The 21,268-nt window shown below is 41.0% G+C and overlaps 1 protein-coding gene across 1 annotated transcript in view; it reads right to left on the bottom strand.

Moving 5' to 3' along the window:
- Positions 1-145: 145 nt before the first annotated feature.
- The window catches only part of LOC105398332, a 34,015-nt gene continuing 12,892 nt past the window's right edge, over positions 146-21,268 (bottom strand). Inside the window, exons 11-32 of the mRNA XM_048621962.1 lie at positions 20,927-21,020; positions 14,640-15,302; positions 14,229-14,321; positions 13,797-13,875; positions 13,254-13,439; positions 12,719-12,861; positions 11,967-12,146; positions 11,682-11,786; positions 11,160-11,273; positions 10,525-10,673; positions 9,771-9,880; positions 9,143-9,369; positions 8,657-8,816; positions 7,973-8,101; positions 7,038-7,143; positions 6,561-6,658; positions 5,558-5,708; positions 5,044-5,174; positions 4,279-4,428; positions 3,108-3,274; positions 1,768-1,888; positions 146-1,358 (exon numbers count right to left, since the gene is read on the bottom strand). Of these exons, the coding sequence (XP_048477919.1) occupies positions 1,303-1,358; positions 1,768-1,888; positions 3,108-3,274; positions 4,279-4,428; positions 5,044-5,174; positions 5,558-5,708; positions 6,561-6,658; positions 7,038-7,143; positions 7,973-8,101; positions 8,657-8,816; positions 9,143-9,369; positions 9,771-9,880; positions 10,525-10,673; positions 11,160-11,273; positions 11,682-11,786; positions 11,967-12,146; positions 12,719-12,861; positions 13,254-13,439; positions 13,797-13,875; positions 14,229-14,321; positions 14,640-15,302; positions 20,927-21,020 (3,412 nt within the window). The 3' untranslated portion in view covers positions 146-1,302. The remainder of the gene's footprint in view (positions 1,359-1,767; positions 1,889-3,107; positions 3,275-4,278; positions 4,429-5,043; positions 5,175-5,557; positions 5,709-6,560; positions 6,659-7,037; positions 7,144-7,972; positions 8,102-8,656; positions 8,817-9,142; positions 9,370-9,770; positions 9,881-10,524; positions 10,674-11,159; positions 11,274-11,681; positions 11,787-11,966; positions 12,147-12,718; positions 12,862-13,253; positions 13,440-13,796; positions 13,876-14,228; positions 14,322-14,639; positions 15,303-20,926; positions 21,021-21,268) is intronic.

A 21,268-nucleotide genomic window follows, 5' to 3' on the forward strand; every position in this document is an offset into this window, starting at 1 on the left:
ACATTACGTCAGAAATAGTTACAAGCTATCGCGAGATTAATCCGGGCACACTTTTCTACGTGTGTAGCATGTCGTTCTACCTCGCCCCCGCCACGTCTCTCACCCCGCAAGGAGGGTCGCGCACGAAGTTGTCAAGCTATAGCTTTACTCACTGTATACGATTCGAGTGAAGTATGTAATTGTGGAAGTCGTATGTCGTTCGTAAAGTGTTTTATATTCTTACATTGATTTCCAAATCAAACTGAAACTAACACTCGGTCAATCGTTCAGTCCTCACCTAGGACAACTACATATATGTTTTTTTTCGATCAGCTACAGCAAATCACTGAGTTTTTAAGAAAATGCAAGAATGAAAAGACCTTCTAACGTCGCGAAGAGGTTTCGTTTTCGTTTCTATCAGTTCGAAAGTGCTAGTCAATGTTTCGCTTACTTACAGGTAACCTTAACGTAACTTAATTATTAAAATAAAGCTATAATATAAGTAATTAATAATGTTTAGCTAACCGTTGCAACTGATGTAGGACACACATAATATTAATACGAATACACACATATTAATAGAACTGTAATGAGATCACGCCGACAACCTAGTCTTATACTTACATGAAATGTTGGGGAATTATTAAAATCATGTATATGAATGATATCTGCCATGTTGAAAATAAAATAGGGAAATATACTTTAAAAATCTCATTACGATTTTTACGAGTCATACATGACATTACATAATCTACATTAAAGATTAATGCGCTACTTTTTTCTCAATAAGACAGATTTTTACTATTTCATTCAACCCCATCAGAGTTTGAAATTTAATGCATTTTTTATTGGCATATCCACAACACTCAACCCATTCACCAATTAATGTGATAGTATTTTTTTACGATTTTCATTTTTAATTGTTTTTTAGTGTTTAAATATAATGTTCAATCTCAATCATTGCCCCTCGATTTCACATGGAAAACTTAAATGCATTTCAATCATCCTTTTGCACCATGATTACATTTACATCTCACAATCATAATTATGTTTTCACCCATACTTCTTCACATCATGCATGTGGGTAGATAAAAAGACTCATTTACTATATCAATTGATGCTCACCACTGCTTACAATATTAGACCAGCTGATTTATTTGCGTAATTGAAAAATATAGTTTTTTCAAAAAAAATATTGAAATGTTGCGAGCATCAACCGTTACAGTAAGGCGTCCATTTTGTATTGACCATAGAGTAGAGTGCGCTCAGTCTAGTCTATGGCGTCTACTCCTGCACGACGATGAAGACGGTGTATCCGCATCGCTAACTGGCGGTGGACGTCGGCTGCAGAGCGCTTGACACTATCGGGGAATTCACATCTGGGGAAGAACAATAAATTGTTGTAGTTTTTGAGCGAAAACAAATTTAATTATTATGTGCTTAAACGGTGGTGTCTGTCAGAGTAGATAGAGCTTCTACGAATAGTCCTCAGACGCAATGACAGTAATGTTATCCTACAAATCTTACCAATATTACAAATGTATGAATGTTCGTGGTGGACTAGGCCTAAAAACCCTACCTTCAATGTAAGGCCGCGGGTACGAAACTTTCGACAGGCGTGTCGCTCCGCCGTCGCGCGTTTCGTACATAAAAGCTATGTTTTTAATGCATTTGATTACATCGCCGCCGTCGCTTCGCCCGTCACAAGTTTCGTAGCCGCGGCCTAAGGGGACCGTGCCCAAGCTGTGGGATCGTGATGATGATGATGATGATGATGTTGTGACTCACTAGTGGGCGTGTTGAGTTCCGAGTGCGGCGTCAGGTTGGACTGCGCCATCAGCTTCTGCCGCACCTCGCGGATCTTCAGCTGCAGGGACGTCTTGTTCGGGAACACGTCCATGTGCATTGTCTGCGGATTAGAAATACGGTTTATGGTTACTTTACAAAACATAAATATTATATAATAACGTTCTCATGCAATCGAGTCTCCACTGGATTTCTTATTATTATACCAATTGATTGATATCATGGATGCTGTTCGGGACAAGAATAGGAGAATATTTATATCTCGTTAATAATAAATAAATACATATGTCTCTGGAAGTGAGGAAACTAGCGCCATCTAGTAGGAAGTAGCGTAACTATGTAGTTCATCTAGTGGACAACAGATGGCAGCACGCAAACTAGAATGTTCGACTAAGAAGTAGAACATTTAAAAGAAAGAATGAAAAGACTTAATGTTCTACTAAGAAGTAGAACATTAAGTCTTTTCTAGAGCTTTCTGGAATACTCTATCTTCCGTAGAGAATGGTATAAAAGGCGACGCTTGCGCCTCACAGTCAGTCAGTCTAATAGTAAATAGTGAACAGAACAGTTCAAACAGAAAATAGCAATCAGTTTAATAGTAAACAGAGAACAAAACAGTTCCAACATAGGAATTCAGTTAATAAGCAAACAGCGAAGAAAGAACAAGAAGAAGAACAAGCAAAGCAACAGCTCTAGCTCTCTCACTTCCTGACTGGTGAACAGAATAGAAGTCTTTCATTCCTGATCCCTGCCCGCCGTACTTCCCTCAACCAGAATAGGTGCACCCCGCACAGATGCCCTATAGTAGAGGCCACTGCAATAGCAGCAGTTTTAGCCTCAGCCAATGCCTTCCTACATGTATTTGGATACAGTGGTCCTTGGAGCTGGTGCACCATGTATTGCGTGGGGATCCACAATCGCATCGTTATTCTGTCGGTGCAATAAATCCTTAATACTCGTAAGAATTAATTGTGCACCTGGCCAACAAGAACCAACAAGAAGAAGTGGTTACGCCGGGTATGCCAAAGCTAGCTAATATGATATCTGTTTTTTGTCAGTCAGGTGCTCAGTTAATTCATACGTAGATACTACTACTCTAATTTTGGCATAATTGGCGGCGCGGCGTGTCTATGCCCGTTACACCGTTCACCTGAAAGTCAGTGGTTGCCTGGTGGCACAGGCTTCAAGCTGTCAAGAAAAATAGTTAAAGCAATAAACAATTTTTGTTTTACTCACCTTCTTCTATCGTATAAATGCACTAAGCTAACTTCCTCCAGTGTTTTACTACTCTTATTGCGAGATTATTGGCCTATTTAACTCACCTGAAAGTCCGTAGTAGCCTGCGTGGTGGGAAACATGCCGTGCTGCTGGAACAGCTTGAGCACGAGCTGCCGGCGCTGCTCCAGCAGGCGGCGGTGGCCGGCCTCGCCCCGCGCGCCTCCCGCCGAGACAGGCGTGCGCGGGGACATGTCCTCGAGGGACTCTGAAACTGGGGGTGAGGTTGGTGAGAAGACATAGAAATTGTGATGGCAGTAAATGGGGTTTTTTGGCGAGTAAAGGTTATACGTTTTATGAAGTTAGTGCATTCATTGAGTAATAGAAGTCAGAAATAACACTCGAGCACGCGGCGGTGGAGACTGGTGTGCGTGGCAACATGTCCTCGAGGGACTCTGAAACTGTGAGGTTGAGGTTGGTTAGAAAAGTAAGAAATTGTGATGGCTTTTGGGGGAAGTTTTCGAGACAAAGTTGATGAATTCAGATAAATTAATGAATAAATAAAATAAATAAATAAATATGTGGGGACATCTCACACACGGCCATCCGACCCCAAGCTAGGCAGAACCTGTGTTATGGTTGTCGGACAGCTGATATATCTACACAAATACATAGATAGATAGATACTAAATATAAATATCAACACCCAAGACCCGAGTACAAATATCTGTCTTTAAACAAATATCTGCCCCAGCCGGGAATCGAACCCGGGACCTTCGGCATAGCAGTCAGGGCCACTAACCACTACGCCATTCGACCGTCATAAAATTAATGACGACAGGCGACCGAATGGCGTAGTGGTTAGTGACCCTGACTACTGAGCCGAAGGTCCCGGGTTCGATTCCCGCCTGGGGCAGATATTTGTTTACTTTAGTTTACACATTAGTTTACTTTGATCGAGTTACGTGCTTTCTAACGTACCTACGTTTAGTTAATTTCTTCTTGCTGTCTTCTTCAAAAGTCCACCAACCTACAAAAGTCACTCACCTCGGAAGGTGTCGATGTTGAAATCGGATCCGAAGAACCGGTTGCCCACGAGCTTGCTTGTTTTGAAGTCCGTTCGCTACGCCGCTTGGTCCCTATAGGCTCTGATTCCTCTTTCAGGTATCATTCGTTTACTTTGATCGAGTTACGTGCTTACTAACGTTCGGTAGGTCAGTACGGACGATTAGTTTTATCTGCGCGTCAGTTAATGCCAGTGCGAATGACGTCACTAACCTCGGAAGGTGTCGATGTTGAAGTCGGGTCCGAAGAACGTGTTGCCCACCAGCTTGGTGGTGGTGTGCGGCGTGGCGTACGCGCTGGGCGTGGCCGGCGCGTGGCACAGCTCCGGCTCTTTGAGCGGTGTCGCTACTGGCGTGTCTTCTTCTGTTGGGGAATATAAAGAGGTTTTAGAATAAGGTGATTAGGATATTTATGAGCAAGCATATTTATTAATCTCAAACGTAAAATTATAACCGTGTGAAAAATAAAACGAAAAGAGGTGACTTAGCTTGTCATTTTAACTATTATTTTGAACAAGCGTGATGGGAACTCTTGGGCCCGGTACGATTAGGGACGGATTTAGTTTCTGGATATACCTATATTCCTTTTTTTAAGTAGGTATTTCATTAATTTTATTTTTTGGCTACAACAATATGATACATGCGAAAAAAAAAACTTAATACGAGTCACTTGGGAACAAATCTGTTATTACAGTGCTCCAAAATTGATAATGCGCATAGAAATCTTTGACAGATCGGTTGTTTTCGATTATGTGACACATGATATTGACTCCTATTTCTTTCGAACAAGGTGCAAAATGCAACTGTTTTTTTAAGGCTCTTACGATTTAATGATTCGGTTGTGAAGATCTGCATGTGCATTATTAATTTTGGACAAGTGTACTTGATTTGGCCTTACATGCTTTATATGCTTTTTATGTAGGTTTCGGCTTATTATACCCTTTTTGTAACACCTGTAGAGTAGATAATGAGTAATTACCCTTCATGATCTTCTTGCGGAAGCAGAGCTGCGGGCTCTTGGGCACGACGACGGCGCTGGGCGAGTACGCGTCCGGCTTGAACTGCGGCAGGTTCGTGAACTTCTGGGAGAAGTTCACCGTCTCTAGCACTCTGTGGGGGAAATTGAATAGGGTTACTTATGGTTTAAGGCGCTTTGTAGGGAATTGAATAAGGTTACTTGGGGTATAAGTTGTGTCTGTTTTTATGATGATTTGTCATGAATTCTGCGCTGTGACTGGTGAAACGAGTTTATCGACGTCGGTAACGGACGTGTTGCTTGTAAATTAACGTCACTATATCGCTATATTTATCGCCAGCGCTGTATTTATGGCGATTCGCCATAAATACGGCGCAATGATTGGTGAAAAGTGCATCAACGAGTTTATCCACGTCTCGTTATAACGAACTCTGTCTGCCTCTGGGCCTGTTCTGTGCGCCCTAGGGTGAATGGGGATTATAACACCCAGCAGCAGCAGTATAACTAAAGTACTAACTTGTCCCTAGTATCCTCAGTGCGGTGCTTGAACAGGCTCTTCTGGTCCGGCTTGGGCGAGGGGAGGGGGTCCCCCTCCAGCGGGGTGGGGGGGCCGCTGTCCGAGCGCGCGCCGCCGCAGTCGTTGCTGTTCTGTGAGCCCGTTGACGCTCCTGGGGGTAGAGAATTATATAAATTTATGATAAAATACTAATTTATTAATTTCACAGAACACAAAATAACAATGTTACACAAAGGAAAATGATTCAATATTGTGGTGATCTCATCCTTTGGGTGGAGGAATGACTGGGAATTATATCAGTTTTTGACAACACATACAGATACTCATACCCTGAAAGTAAGTACTCCTCTAGGGATAGGCAGAGGCGCATTTTGCTACAACTTTTAGAAAGTGTATAATGTTTGTCCCAATGAGACCAAAAATATATTGAATCCATGTAAGACCCAAGAATGTTATTAAGTTTGTATGTCTGTAATATAAACTGAGGGAGGCCGAAAGCAGAGTATACTTGTTATAGCGTCCTTTAGAGAGGCCTAGGCCAGCTATAGCTATTTCGAATATTAGATTAGTAAATCATCAATAGATGATAATGGATTTACTGCCCTAGGGAGAGACCTACGTCGGTTAAGTACTTGAAATTTTCTGATGACGATGACATAGCTACCTCCACACCAGAATGTTCTCGGGATGCAGCAGTAGATAATGATTTCCTTACGATAATAATATATACAGGGTGTTGCAAAATTGGTATACTAAGCCGAAACCTACATGTGCAGCATGGTATATCTAAGCCCAAAACTGAAATCAGAATTTGGAAATTCGTAAAAAAAAATATTCATTCTCCATAGTAAAAAGTCACGTGACCTACATAGTGTCTATGGAAAATTAATATTTTTTTTCGCGAATTTCCAAATTCTGAAATCAGTTTCAGGCTTAGATATACCATGCTGCACATGTAGGTTTCGGCTTAATATACCCTTTTTGCAACACCCTGTATATATACCTCTACTAAGTCGTTTCTGCAGCGGCGCGCGGCCGAGCTGCGCGGGCGTCGGCGCCAGCGGGAACGGCCGCGCCTCCTCCGCGGGGGCGTCCCACGACCTGTGTGGAATACCATCAGTATTTTATTTAAAGGTTGATAAGTATTTGTCAGAATGCTGTCGCGGTTCACATACTTCACCGCCTTACCGCGCGGATTGCTGATTTAACATGAAAGGGCAAGCGGTTTTTCTGTACAGGGTGGCTTAGATATACCATGCTGCACATGTAGGTTTCGGCTTAGTATACCCTCTTTGCAACACCCTATATAAACTCCCATGTTTGCATACAATGATAATCCGCCCACCGCGGCCGTGCGCAGTCAAGTGTGTGAATCGCCTAATAGCGCGTGATTAAGTGGGAATGAATTCTATATTCGCAGCTTATAACTACGTTAATACTTTTTAATGAAAGAGTATAAAACAACAAAAACAAAACTTACGCTGGCTTGTTGGTGGTAGTGTTGTTGGTGGTAGTGTTGTTGCTTTGAGACACGATAACCGACTGACCGCCTTGTTGGTTCACCACGTTCTTGTTGTTGTCTACTTCTGTAAAAGAAAAGGTTAATTTTAGTATGAGCCAGTCAGATTAGTCAGTCAAGGACCAGGGCGCGCTGGACGTATATTTATGGTAATTTTATACGTCACTCGGGGCGGATACCTTTAGTTGATCGTGTTATTTATAAGAGAGTAGGTATAATAGAATTAATAGACACTCGATCGTAATGTTCGACGCCCATCGGCCCGCTGGTCTGACGACCTATGAAAGATAGCCGGTAGTGGCTGAATGAGGAATGCCGAGAACATTGTTGTTGAAGCTCGTTGGTAGAGGTCTATGTCTAGCAATAAACGATCAATGCTGTCTACACGGCACCATTATCGCCGTTAATAAATGTCCGCGATGTGATGGCTAAAATACCCAGGGTTCTAGCTGAAAACCAGCGCTATGGTTTATCATAGCACCAAGCTGAGCTAGAACCGTTTCTGCACCGGGAAGCAACACCCTTGCTCATTTTCCTTTATTTAAACATCTTTATTATTTATTATTGTGTTGTTTCCGTGTGTGTGTGAAATAAATGTATTTTCTTTCTTTCTTTCTAAAATCGAACGTTGACCTTTGCATCTACAACAAATCCCAATTTCTGCCGCCGGTCATCAAGGTGCGGTTAGTGCGGGCGTGAGGGCTCTATTACTGTGCGCGTGCGACAGAGACAAATATAAAAAGTTCAATGCCCGTTTTTCGCTGTGCTTAGCGACCGAGGCTTATACCCAGCAGTGGGCAGATACGGGCTGATAATGATGATGATGATTAGCGACCGTGCATTTTTTGTCTACAAAGAATAGAATAGAATAGAATAGAATAGTAACGGCGGTATACCTGGCCGACACGGCACGTAGGCGCCCTGCACGCGCACGTACTGCAGCGGCGCGTCGTCCGCCTGGCTCGTCTTGATCATCAGGTTGCCGCACGCGTCCGACACGAGCGACAGCGTCAGCGGCATCGGACCTGCGGGTAAGATATGCGTTTATGTGTAGAGTGTATATAAAAAAAATAAATAGACATTTATTTCAGGCTAGACACCCATATATAGGAACGGACGAACGTAATGCCCAAGAGGGTCACTACCAAAATAGCTGCCATGCAATCGGTAAGTCTAATACAACTCTATAGGGTCGTGGTTAGCGCAGCACTCCGAAGCTTCGGAATAACAAAACTGCTGAGCTAATCATTACTTTATCCTATTGCATTAACCGTACCGATTGCGTGACAGCTCTTGTTCGTTCGTTATCAGGTAGGTCACTGAAGCTTATGAAAAACGAACGAACGAGAGCTGTCAAGCAAGAACACTGAATAGTGAAACAAGGCATAGTAACCCGCTTGCAGACAAGCCGGATTATAGTTGGCTTACATTCCGTGGGGCTCGCACTCTTTAATTATTATTAAAATAGATAAGTAATAATTCTAACTGACTACTTTCGCTATCTGATCTTGGGGTTAAAATTACTAGGACTTCCACTTCTTCAGGGCTTGTACCATGATGACCAAGTAAAAGACGCTCACCATTAGAATTCTCCACAGTCCTCTTGACAAGGGTGACGCTCCTGATGAGTGCGTTACTGAGCGCCGTGGACGTGGGCGTCTGCGGCTGACTCAGCCCCTGACTCTGGCTGTAGCTGAGCTGACTGTGGCTTAGCTGCGTCTGACTGCCTGACGATATCACCTGTGGGGAGAATGTCATTTGTTATACTGTAGATTTATTTGTAGATCATTTAAAGTATATTTATTTCGGTGCAAGGTCGACTATGTCTAAAGACAGTGATTAAATTTACGTAACGATAAAATTTGGTAGGTTCAATTCAAATAGTGTACTGGTATTCCTGACATCATGTTGGCTTAGGAATATATCTTTGGAATATATTATTGCGAATTCATAATAAAATAATAATAAAAAGTGCAACAGCACAGCAAGTAAAGTGCAAATATATGGCCATGGGTACCTGATTACAATGCTTTGCTATCAAACAAACCTTGTATTTATCTACTAACCTGAGTCTGCGGTATAGTGGGCGAGTTCATAATCGACGCAATAGCATTATCCAACGCCGCCTGAGTGCTCAAGTTGGGTGTACTCAGCGATATGCCCTGCACACTGTTGGTGAGGCTCTGGGTCGTGGACAGAGACTGGGCGATGGACGAGTGAGGCGAGTGCGGCACCTGGTTGTGGCCCGACTTGTTGATGGAGGTGAACGCCGTCCATTGCCGGTGGTTTTCACCTGGGGAATTAAGAGTTGATGTTAGGTGATTTGTCGTGTTTGATTGGCTTTTAGTTTAAATAACATTTAAGAAAGATTATTTCGATCGATCGGCTCTCAGTAGAATGACGACTGCCATCACCATACTTCAGGCTTCTTAAAAACGCTTATGATACCATTTGCGTCAAATGACTAGTTGCTTCAAAACCTTCCTAATCAAGAGATAAGGATTCGCTATCTGCCAAATCATTCGTCTTACACACACTTAGGGCGTCTTGCACAACAAAGTTAAATAAAATTTAATCTATGACCTCTATTACACTATTTAATTTTATTTTACTTTGTTGTGCAAGACGCCCTAAAAATTGTTTATTTGCAAAAGTTACACATCTGTAAAATATAGTAATAGAGAAGTAACTGACCAGTATCGGCGTGTGTGGACTTGAAGGCGCCGCCGGTCGGCTGGAACACCTTGGACCCGCCGGGACTCGAAGCCGTGATGCCGCCGAGGAGATTGTCCGACGAGCCCGCTCTGTGAAACAACGTATGGAATGAGAGCTGCAGATAGCCATGAGCATTTACCTCTATGCATGAAGAAGTGATATGTCAAGTAAGTACCTGAAAGGTTTTTCACAGTTTTTTCTAGATTGTTAGAATTTAATAGACTTGAACCGCACTAGTAAGTGACGACGTAGTCAACGTGCGATCGACTATACAGTCATACATTCAGTGCATTTGTAGTGTCAAATATTTTTACTCTAGTCACTTTGCGCGTTAATTCACGTGTCCACTCACGTGAGTAAGGCATCTACTTATAATAAAATTGCCTCATATTATGTACACTCAGTTTAAATATTGACGGTCGAATGGTTAGTGACCCTGACTGCTACGCCGAAGGTCCCGGGTTCGATTCCCGGCTGGGGCAGATATTTGTTTAAAGACAAATATTTGTACTCGGGTCTTGGGTGTTGATATTTATATTTAATATGTATCTATCTATGTATTTGTGTAGATATATCAGCTGTCCGATACCCATAACACAGGCTCTGCCTAGCTTGGGGTTGGATGGCCGTGTGTGAAGATGTCCCCACATATTATTATTATATTCACCGATCCATGTAACCTCATAGACCGGTGCAAACCCACACTCTCTATCTACCCATCTGGGGCACATACCTGGCTTTGATAGGCTTCGGCCGGCGCGTCTGGTCCGGGTTGAAGTCACGCGGCTCCGCCTGGCTCTCCGAGTCGGAGTCTGTTACTTTCTCCCCGCACTTGAGGTCTATGTCCAACTGGGATTGCTCGGAGGCTATGTGCGGCGGTATCTGTGGGCGGAATGGTGTTGTTTGAGGTTAAAGGAAAGTAAGTAATGGGTATTCCAGAATGTCTGGTTCAGACATCTTGTGTTGCGTTTTTTAGTTATAAGACTAAATTTGTACAATAAAGCTAAACTACTACTACATAAATACATTATATAGCTCACGACTATAATCCTCAAAGGGGTAGTCAGAGGTGACTCGCAAGCTAGTACTACTACTACGTATAAAATGTGCGAGTTATGTCGCCTTTGCAAAGGCACGCCCCGAATCTTTCGACTAAATACAAAAATGGCCGCCATTTTGGTCAAGACTGATACTGTACGGTCAGCTGCATAAGTAGCTATACATTTCTGTACCTTGTCGAACTGACGAACCGTCAATGTTTCAATGAATTGATAGGCGGATTCAGATTGACAAGGCCCAAAAGTGTATAACTACTTATGCAGCTGACTGTACACTGTACAGTGTACATAGGGTATAAGTATGACATACCTGCATGACCATCTGGTCGTCGTCGCTTGTTGGCGAGGCGCGGTGGAAGGAGGCCCCGTCCGCGCAGCTGATGGCCGCCGCGGTGGCGCCGCCGTCTAGCGGGGTACGGGGACTCTGAAGTGGAATATTACAACTTGTATTCGAGGTAAACCTTCACTGTACTAACACAAAATACTTTAAACAGTATTTAAGCAGAAATTTGACAGATGTATTAATTAGGCTTTTGACAGCGCTAAACTTCTGTTAAATACTGTCAGTTTTTGTGGTAAGGCCCTCAATATTTTGACTCTGGAGTAAAACTGAACCCTTAAAATCAGTGTTTGCATAGGCTGACGATCAGGGGTAGGCAGATGTGAAAGGTGAATCGTGTACACTGTACACATTGTGATAATAGGTTGCGTATCTGATTATATTAATTTAAATATAATTGAGACGTACAGGTTGATTCACAATGATTTCCTTAATCGTTAAAGCCACCCAGACTTTTTACAAAGTTCAAACAGGCAAATAAAAAAAAAATACCTGTGGCATAGAACCAGGAGGGTCGCGGCTGCTGGATGATGATTTTCTGCGGTCCTTATTACACCATTTCCACTCCGGGTGAGCCTTGAAGTGAGCTTCTTTCACCTGGAACGCAAACAAATTAAAGTTTACTAATTTATTTAAAAAAACGTTTTTTTCTATATTAATTAAGAATAGCAGGCACTGTTGTCTTACGTACAGCTAATGTTCAGACTACACTTTATAGATCCCCTTGGAGGTACCAGTGACGTCTACACTATGCTATCACACAATGATGTGACATACCTCGCTAGCCAGCTCGTGGTACTGGTGCTTCTCCCCGGGCGGCAGTGCGTACCACCACTCGCCCAGGATCTTGCTCACGGTCCGGTTGTCCTGGTTGGGGTATCTCTGGTGGACGGTCTGGCGGTGGCGTTTGGAGAATATCATGAACGCGTTCATTGGACGCCGCACACGGTGCTCCTTCTGTTGAAACAGATGATGGGTTAATATATTACTTGTGGAATAACTTAGCTTAGCTAGCTAAGGTAGGTAAACTTCCGGGATATAATTAGGCAGGCAGGATAATTAGTAAGAGATGGATTAACGAATAAAATGGATACTACGATTACAGAAACGTAACATGGGGCTTGGAAATGGAAACCCCACAAAGCCCATAGTAATGAGCGCCTTGAGTCACCTTTGTCCAGCAGCTGATGATAGTATCTGTGATGTCTGTAGAATATTCTGTCGTATGCATGTAGCAAAAACAAGTGCATTCGGATCATAATTCATAGCATCTGCTATGTCTTTAGTGGAATATCTGTCCTATCCACATACTAGTATATGTAAGGTCAGCTGCCTAAGTACCGTTTGTCAGACTACCTACATAACCAACTGCCAATGTGTGAATAGCCAGTAAATGTGATTATGACAAGGTACAAAAGTGTATAGCTACTTATGAAGCTGTATGTACCTTGTCGGCGGCCGGCGGCGCGTCCTCGCTCTCGAACACTACAATATGTGTCCTACTCACTCAACAATACGAGTGTATGTACCTTGTCGGCGGGCTGGTGGAGCGCGGACAGGCTCTGCGTGCGGCGCTTGTTGCTGTCGTCGGCGTCGGCGGCCGGCGGCGCGTCCTCGCTCTCGAACACGTCGTCGTCTTCTTCGGCGCACATCGGGGCTGATGTGTCAGTGCCTAGAATTGTACGTGAATAGTTAGTGTTGGAACTGTTTTACACGACGGACGAGTAAATGATGACTTTATGACCGTGTTTCCATCTTTATGATAATGACCTAAGAACGAAAATCTGTCTTTATCTCGGTCGGTACCCCCACCACAGCAGTCAGAGTTACTAAACACTGCACTGCACCATACTGTCACCCACGGTACAGTTGACATGTCATTATGGGAGGCTCCTATCATGGGCTGGTGGTGCGTTTGTACTGGTCTCTCTATCTGAGTGAACTCAACGAACAAAACCATTAATCACTTCGGATGCACAACGATAGTGTACCTTACATTCTAGGAACATATAATTCAGCGAATTTGATACTTTATCATCGAAGAGGTAATAAGAATAAACTCACCATTACTCCCCCCCTGCGTCCTCTCCGCGGGCGTATGAGGCGTGAGCGGGGTATGAGGCGTATGCGGGGTCTGCGGGGTGCGCGGGGTGCGCGGGGACGGCGGGGCGGGGGGCGGGGACGCGCCCGCTAGTATGGGTACTAGAGACTGCCAGGGAAACACGTTGTTGGACACGCCGGTTGTTGATACTGGAAGTTTAATGGTTTATTAGAAAAGTTATAGGTCAGTTTTTAGGGTGGGTATAGACTTCGAAAAGAACGAGCCACGAAGGAATGTATCCGGAACTAGTGGATACTAGTCCATAACACCTAATGATATTGAACAAACTATCTAGACTTGATATGACCTATTGGTCATTGATTTTCGTGGGTTGCCTCGGTGTGTACCTTGCATCACTTTTAATTTCATTAATTAAATTCATATGTACCATCATCATCAGCCAATAATAAAATTGTCAACAGCTCGTCACAGGTCCTCCCAATAAACATTATTACAAAAACACTATCTAAAGTTATAGTTGGATGCAAAATTTATAAATAACTTACCAATAATAGTTGGCGAAGGCAGAACCGGCAACAGTTGGCTGGGGCGGACGATCACTGCACTGCTGTTTATGTTGTTCACCTGCAAATAAAATTAGTAAGTAATAACTTATGTTTATTGTTCTTTGTAAAATGACTTAAATCCTATCGAAAGTAAAAATATACTGCTACCCCCTACCCTATTCGGGAAATGTCTTGTTACATTGCAAAGGCGTGGAGACCCTACGATCAAAAACCCTCGGATCTCCGGGGTCCCACCGGAAAGTCATAAGCAACCTAGGTTGTCTACTGGCTTTCTGCAAGAGCTTGGGTGGCTTAATAGCTACACCCCAGAGGTATGAGGCTAAATGCGGAAAATTCAGCTCGCCATGATGATAGACCCTATTCGGTAAAAAGATCTCTTATATTCTGCGGATCAGAACAAATGTTACTCACATGGTCGCCATTATCATGTGGGCGGTGGTCATTCCCCTCGTGTCCGGCGTTGTGAGCGAACTGGTGCGACTTCTCCTGGATCTGCACAGATAACTATACAAATTACTTGAGATTAATATTTACTTTTTAGCTTTTTAAATAGAACTTAAAATATTCAATGTAATTAATGTACGAATTTTCCATGTTATGGACGAACCATATTCCTGAATGGATGGTTATTTCATTAGCCAACTAACATTTACTGCTAGACAGCCTCTCTCCTGTATCTTGGTCAATTCTGGAGTGATCATCACAAAGAGGCAAACCAAGGCGAGGGACGCAATAAAGAAAACTGCGGACAGAGTATTATGAGCCGATAGGTATATAAGGCAGTCATAAGACTTATAAAATTAAATAACAACAATAACTAACCTGCAAAGTCTCCTGTGGCTCATTCTTGATGAGCACAATCTTCTTGTCAATGCTATTCTGTGGTATCACGTAGAACGTGGGCCTCTTCATGACATCCTTGGAGTCAGGGTCCACCAGCGACACAAACCTCGCCTGCAGAGGCGCCGGCTTCACTATCCTGTTACTGTCGTCTAGACGAGCCTCGACCATCTCACTTATCTCTTGAGGCCGTGTGTCCATTAACCTTTGAAGGTTCTCCCGTTGCGGCACCGAGTGGTCTTCTTCATCGAAGTCCGCTCTTCGGGGTAAAAAATTATCGTGATTCATGTGTAAAGGGGACATGTCTGTGTCTCGTCTGTAGTCGTTACCGTTGCGTAGATGCAACTGCGGACGGTAATCGTTTTCTAGCCCGTTCGGGCGGTGTACCACTAGGTTGTGAGGTATCTCGTCCATTTTGGCGTTCCGTATGCTGTTGGCTATGCTGGTCTGCAGTGATTGGTTGATGCTGTTCAGTGTGAGACTAGACGGGAGGCTCATGTTTGAGTGGAGACTGGTCGGCGCGTTGAGACTGGCTTGGAGTGTCGACGTTTGTATGTTGAGCGAGTTTTGCACGCTCATGACGTTGGATTGCACGCTGTGATTGGTCGATTGGAACTGGATGCCGCCACCGTTACGGTTGTCCACCTTTGAATGCAAAAATACATTGGGTAAGGCGAATGCAATAGAAAATGACAAGGTTGTTGACAGAAGGTAGAGATAGATAGGAACTTGAAGCAACCTAAACGACTTTAGATAAGAGTTCCACAGGAAATATTTTTTATTGTTCACAAGTCACCCTGAATCTCGCAGACACAAAATTATCATGGATTAATTTTGGATCAATTAAATTAGTAAATAATATAATTAATAAAAATACAAAAAAAAAAAAATACAAAATATTTATTTTCAGTAACTTAGTCTATGTATAACAAAACATTGTTGGGGCTCTCCTATTAAGTAAAAAAATACCTGTATTAGGAGACCCCGCTCTTCCTGGACCACTGTACGTAGTAAGTTACATTCAATAAATTTAAATGATGTAGGTAGGTACTTAGTTACAGAAAATAACATTTAAAAACTAAAAAACTAAAAGATTTAATATGCTTAAGTATGTGTTTGTGTGTGTGTGTGTGTGTGTGTGTGTGTGTGTGTGTGTGTGTGTGTGTGCGTGTGTACAATTTTTCAGTCTCATCATAGCTAAGGCCGTAAAGCCAGTTAGTCACAGCTTTTTTGCACTCGTTATAAGTAAGACTGTAGATATTAAGTTGCCTGTTGATTTTATTGTATATGTAAATCGATTGTTTCAAATTGTCTTGAGGCAAAAGACGTGGCCACAAATGGAACTGAAAGCACTTTATCTTTCCTTCTTTTATTTGTCAGTTGTGGTTGATAATTGACCGATTTATGCAATTTGAGTGTGGAGCATAAGACATATAATTGTCTGACTGTTAGAAGGTTGCCAAATTTATAGAGCTCATCTGTGGGGAATCTAAATGGTAGAAAATACATGACCTTCAACAGTGACCTTTGTGCCCGTTCCAGCTCTAACATTTTAGTTTTCGTAGCTCCACCCCAAACTGGGAGACAATAGCATATCACGGACTGAACCAACGCCTTATATATTGTCTCCAGTAGTTCATTGCTGGCTACATGTCTAAGTTTCATAAAAATCCATATAAGTTTTCTGACTCTACCCATGACTTTTTCTATATGTGCATGCCAAGATAGTCTTTCATCAATAATTATACCCAAATATTTAGTTGATGACACTTTTTCAATGGGAGAGCAGAGGCAAGTTACATTTGGTGGTGACAAACATTTATGAATTTTTAATCTGAAACTTGGATCCGGTTGGGTGCGTTTGTCGATTGAGAAGCAGATATAGTTGGTTTTCGTTAGATTAAGAGTCAATAAATTCGAAACAAGCCACTCTGCTACAGTCGAAAGACCTTGCTCAGCTATGCTACACACTTCCTCCCACGTATTTGCTGTGAATACTATAGCTGTATCGTCAGCATATGAAAATATTTTATTTATTTATTTTTATTTTTATTTTATTTTTTTAGGAAAACTTAACTAAGTAAATATAATAATCTAAAAATAAACTAAAGATAACTTAGGTCTAACAAGTTTCCACCTTTAGGTAAAACATTATTAACATATTTTACGTACGTAACGGTTTTTTTAACAATTAGTTACTTATAGAATACTTATTTTTAAAAAAATGGTTATAATTGACAAACTTTAAACTAAAACTTAAACTAGTACACGGGTTTGAGAAACAAAATAGCCACGAGCCAACCGGTTGCATATTGAAGGTAAACTGTTGGTGAAAATGTCAATATCGTTATAATCACACAACATATCATTAACTACCTGTGGTACACGCCAGAAAAATGAATTTTGCCTATAATTACTTGCAACAAGGGGTACATAGAACAAAGACGGATTACGCAAAAACTTAGTTGGAGCATATAGTGTTATACTAGCGTTGGTCAGTTTAAGATTACACAGCTCATTTATGTATGTGAGAAATAAGGTAGGTCCGAGTATACTCCCTTGTGGGACTCCGTAGGATATGTTTACGAGGTCACTATTTTGGTTAGCTATTTTAACGCGTTGTGTACGATTAGTCAGATAGTCCTGCAGTAATTGAAGAGGTATACCTCTTATTCCAATGTCTTCCAGCCTTTGCACAAGGATGGGGACAGACACTGTGTCAAAGGCCTTTTTCAAGTCTAAAAACACGGATATACATTTTTTACCCTTATCAACTTGTTCAACAATTAGTGAGGTTAGTGCTATCGCAGCATCTTCTGTCGATATACCGTGTCTAAAACCATACTGTGATTTGGAGAGAATTTTAAATTTATCTAAATAATTTACTAGTCTTATGTTTATGAGTTTCTCTAAGATTTTTGAAATGGATGTTAATACTGAAATGGGACGGTAATTGCTCACTTCCCTACTATCGCCACCCTTGTACACGGGGGTTATTATAGATTGTTTTAAAGCTCGGGGGAATGTACCTTGTTCAAAACAAAGGTTGACCAAATGACAGATAACTGGAACCAATATATTGTGAGCTAGCTTTAAAAAAGCTGGGGTGACGTTATCCCATCCGGGGGCACTATTAGATTTAAGGTTCATTAAGACGTCGAACACTTCCTTATGATCACTTTCAAGAAGAACGAAAGAATTTGGTTGCTTCGTACTTTGAGGTAGTTTTTACTGCTATCGACATTCCCAGCTAATCGATTGACAACTATTTCCTCAGCTAGTGATTGGCCTACGTTCGAGAAATATTCATTTACAAAATTAAGTGAATGGTAGTCAGAGCTTGCTACACCTAGTAAGTGGTCATTACCTTTTTTCTTGCCTTTAAAATTAGTTATTTTGTTAATACAGTTCCAAAGTGACTTAGGGTTTTTATTAGATTGATTAAGTAGTTCTCTTTCATATTGACGTCTTAGTTTTTTAATTAGGTTATTTATATAATTTCTATATCTTCTGTACGTTATTTTTAGTATCTCATCGTTTGGGGTTTTACGTAGTTTTTGTTGCAGTTTATTCCGGTTTTTAATGCACCGCAGTATGCCGGAACTGATCCACGGCTTGCTTGTGCGTTTGTTATTGGGTATTTGCTTGATAATTGTATTTTCTTCTAACGATTCCTGTATGATTTTTATTAAGTTATTCGTTACTTCATTGGGGTTATTATTTTCTAACAAAAGTGAAACATTTTTCTCTTGTAAGCTAATAAGAGCGTTATTGTAGTCTACGGTAGTTTTTTGTTTATTATAATATGCTTTCTTTGAAACAACAGCTGATATGTTTATTAGAACGGACAGGTGGTCTGTAACAGTTGTGTTTAAAACTGCAATAAATGCCGTGTTAGTATTTTTGTTCAGTTTGAGATTGCAATGATCAAGACAGTTTAATAATCTAGTTGGAAGATCGTGACCTGGGAGTAGTCCATGCATCGAAAGCATATTTAAATAATCTAATCTATTTTTACGTTCAAAACCTTGCTCGTTATTATTAGGGATAGTATTAATATTAATATCTCCAGTGACTACTATGCTCTTGTAGTTCTTCAGAGTATTTAAATGTGTGCTTAAAGATTTTATGAAGTTTTCAGCGTTTTTATTTGATGGAGAGCGGTATATGCCAAGTATTACAATATTATTCTCTATCACCAATTGCAGACAAGATGCTTCGTTTAAAATGATTTCATTAAATGTAAATTGTAAATTATTTTTAACGTATGCGACTACTCCGTCATTTTGATTTAAGTGATTGGAGGTAGCAAATTCATTGTATCTTGTCATGAAGGGAATTGGTTTATCGGAAACTAAGCGACACTCAGTTAGGATTATTACGTCAATGTCAAATTTTAATTGCGCCATAGTAATTTCAAAATCATCCAAGTTAGTATAAACGCTTCTTATATTCTGGGTTATAATAGTTAGATCGGAACTCTTTTTACAAATGTACTTAGTGAGATCTTCCGTGTCACACTGAATAGCATGTGCGATTTCTAAATTATCAATGTCATTTATAGTAGTTAGAGAACTATCCATTTAGATCAGGTTTACAGTATGAGGATGTTATTTTACTAAAATGGCTTTTATTTATAAGTAGACTATGTAACAGTATGCTATAAGCGTTATTGGCGTTGTAAATTATTGTAGCATGTTTGAGATTGAATAGTTGTGTATGTGTAAGGGTGTGAGTGAATGTGATTTGATAAACTTCTGTGTACAAATTGTGTGTTAAAATACATTTTAAAATATAACAATTAATAATTATTATCATAAGTAAGTTGGTGCTTAGTCATGCTGCACACATAAGGTGTTGCACCTGGGCTTCACTTTTTATTGGAATAATATGAGAGTTTTCGTCCTTCCTTACATAAACTCTTCCATAGCTGGTCCATGTGAACTTGTATCCTTTAGACTTACTAAGGTCACGTGCAAGGAAATACAAGCGAGAACCTTTAGCTGTAAGCTGTTCAGAGACGTATACAGGTGTGTCTTCATTTTTGGTAAAACCTAAGTGCCTAGCACATAGTTTATCTTTACGCTTGACATTGTATGCTTTAGATAGCTTTATTATGTCATTTTTTATGAAGGTGCTTGATGTCTCAACTACGATCGGAGTATTATTTTTGCCATCCTTATTGTTGCTTCTCACTCGGTATATGTCTGTAATGTCAGTTTTTTCCAAGTTATATTCAATTGCTTTTGATAGATTTATCACCATGTTGACCAGACTTTCTTTAGTTTCGTTGCTGGTTTTGGGAACATTTTTTATCTCAAAGTTCATCTTTCTACTTCCTCTTTGCATATCTTCCACTTTTTCTTCCAAAAGGGCAATATATTCTCTATCCTTCTTTGCCTGTATCTCATATTGTTCAATTTTTCTTTTAAAGTCTTCATTTTGGCTAGTGAGAAAGGAAATTGAGTTCTCAATATTTATGTTAGTTAGTTGAATTTCCTTGAGTGTGGGAGTGATTTTATTAATCTCGTTAGCTTGTGATATCATCATAGATTGTAACATTTGCTTCATCTCCTCTTTAAATGTATTCAATTGTTCATCTATATCATTATCTCTCTTTCTCTTGTATCGTTGCGATATAAAGCTTGGCGGAGTAGTATTACTGTCTCCTCCAAGATTAAGATTTGGGTCTGAGAGTGACCTATCCATCGAAACATTCATCTTTTAGTGTATTCTTATTTTTTATATATATATATATTTTTTTTTTTTTCTTGAAAAAAAAAAAAAAATCTTATATTGTTTGACTTCCTTGAGACTCGAACCAGTGACCAGACTTTTATAACTGTCAGTGATCAAGTAAAATGTAAAAAGAGATTTATATCCTTTATGACTTTCTTGAGGCTCGAACCCACGACCATCAGTTTACGAAGCCGACACCTTAGCGGGTGTACTACTGAGTGCTTACAAGTTCCGTGCGAATTTACTCATCTTATGGTTACATCTGCTGCTTGAGAAACTTGTTTTCGGACTGACTGCTACGAGTTTATACCACCCTGGTACTCGTGTGCTTCGCCGCGTGATGACGCACTTGTGAGTACGTTGTGTGTCGCACTCACCCGTGTTGCGCACAGAGCTCCTTCTCGGTTATGCACTCCTAATATTATGAAATGATTTAATTTGATAAATCTTTTATTATTTTGGTTAAAAATCGGTCAATCGTTTAAACACGTCAGCTCACTAGTGAGGTCCGGGGGGAAGAGGAAACATACCTGATAGTGATAAGTGGGCGCGGGAGAGACCCGGATGACGCTGGTGGCCACGCTGCTGACGGGACTCATGCGCCCCGGACGCACCAACTCAGGCCTGTAAATAAAGTCATCATCAAATTAGTAATCAAGTTCTTTTTAAGACACAATAAGGTTTAAATTTAGACATAAATCGCCTAGAGGGCATTCTAGCAATGCCTGGAGATTCGCATCAGAATAAATAAATTCGTCATAAAACTACAGTAACGGACATAGCATAGATCTGCTAGCTTAGCTAACTGTGGGCCGTTCATATCTTCCCATGAAAATGTGTGGTAGATATCGATAGTTGTCATGTGGCGGCGA

Source organism: Plutella xylostella, chromosome 7 (genome assembly GCF_932276165.1).
Source record: "Plutella xylostella chromosome 7, ilPluXylo3.1, whole genome shotgun sequence".
Lineage (NCBI taxonomy): Eukaryota > Metazoa > Arthropoda > Insecta > Lepidoptera > Plutellidae > Plutella > Plutella xylostella.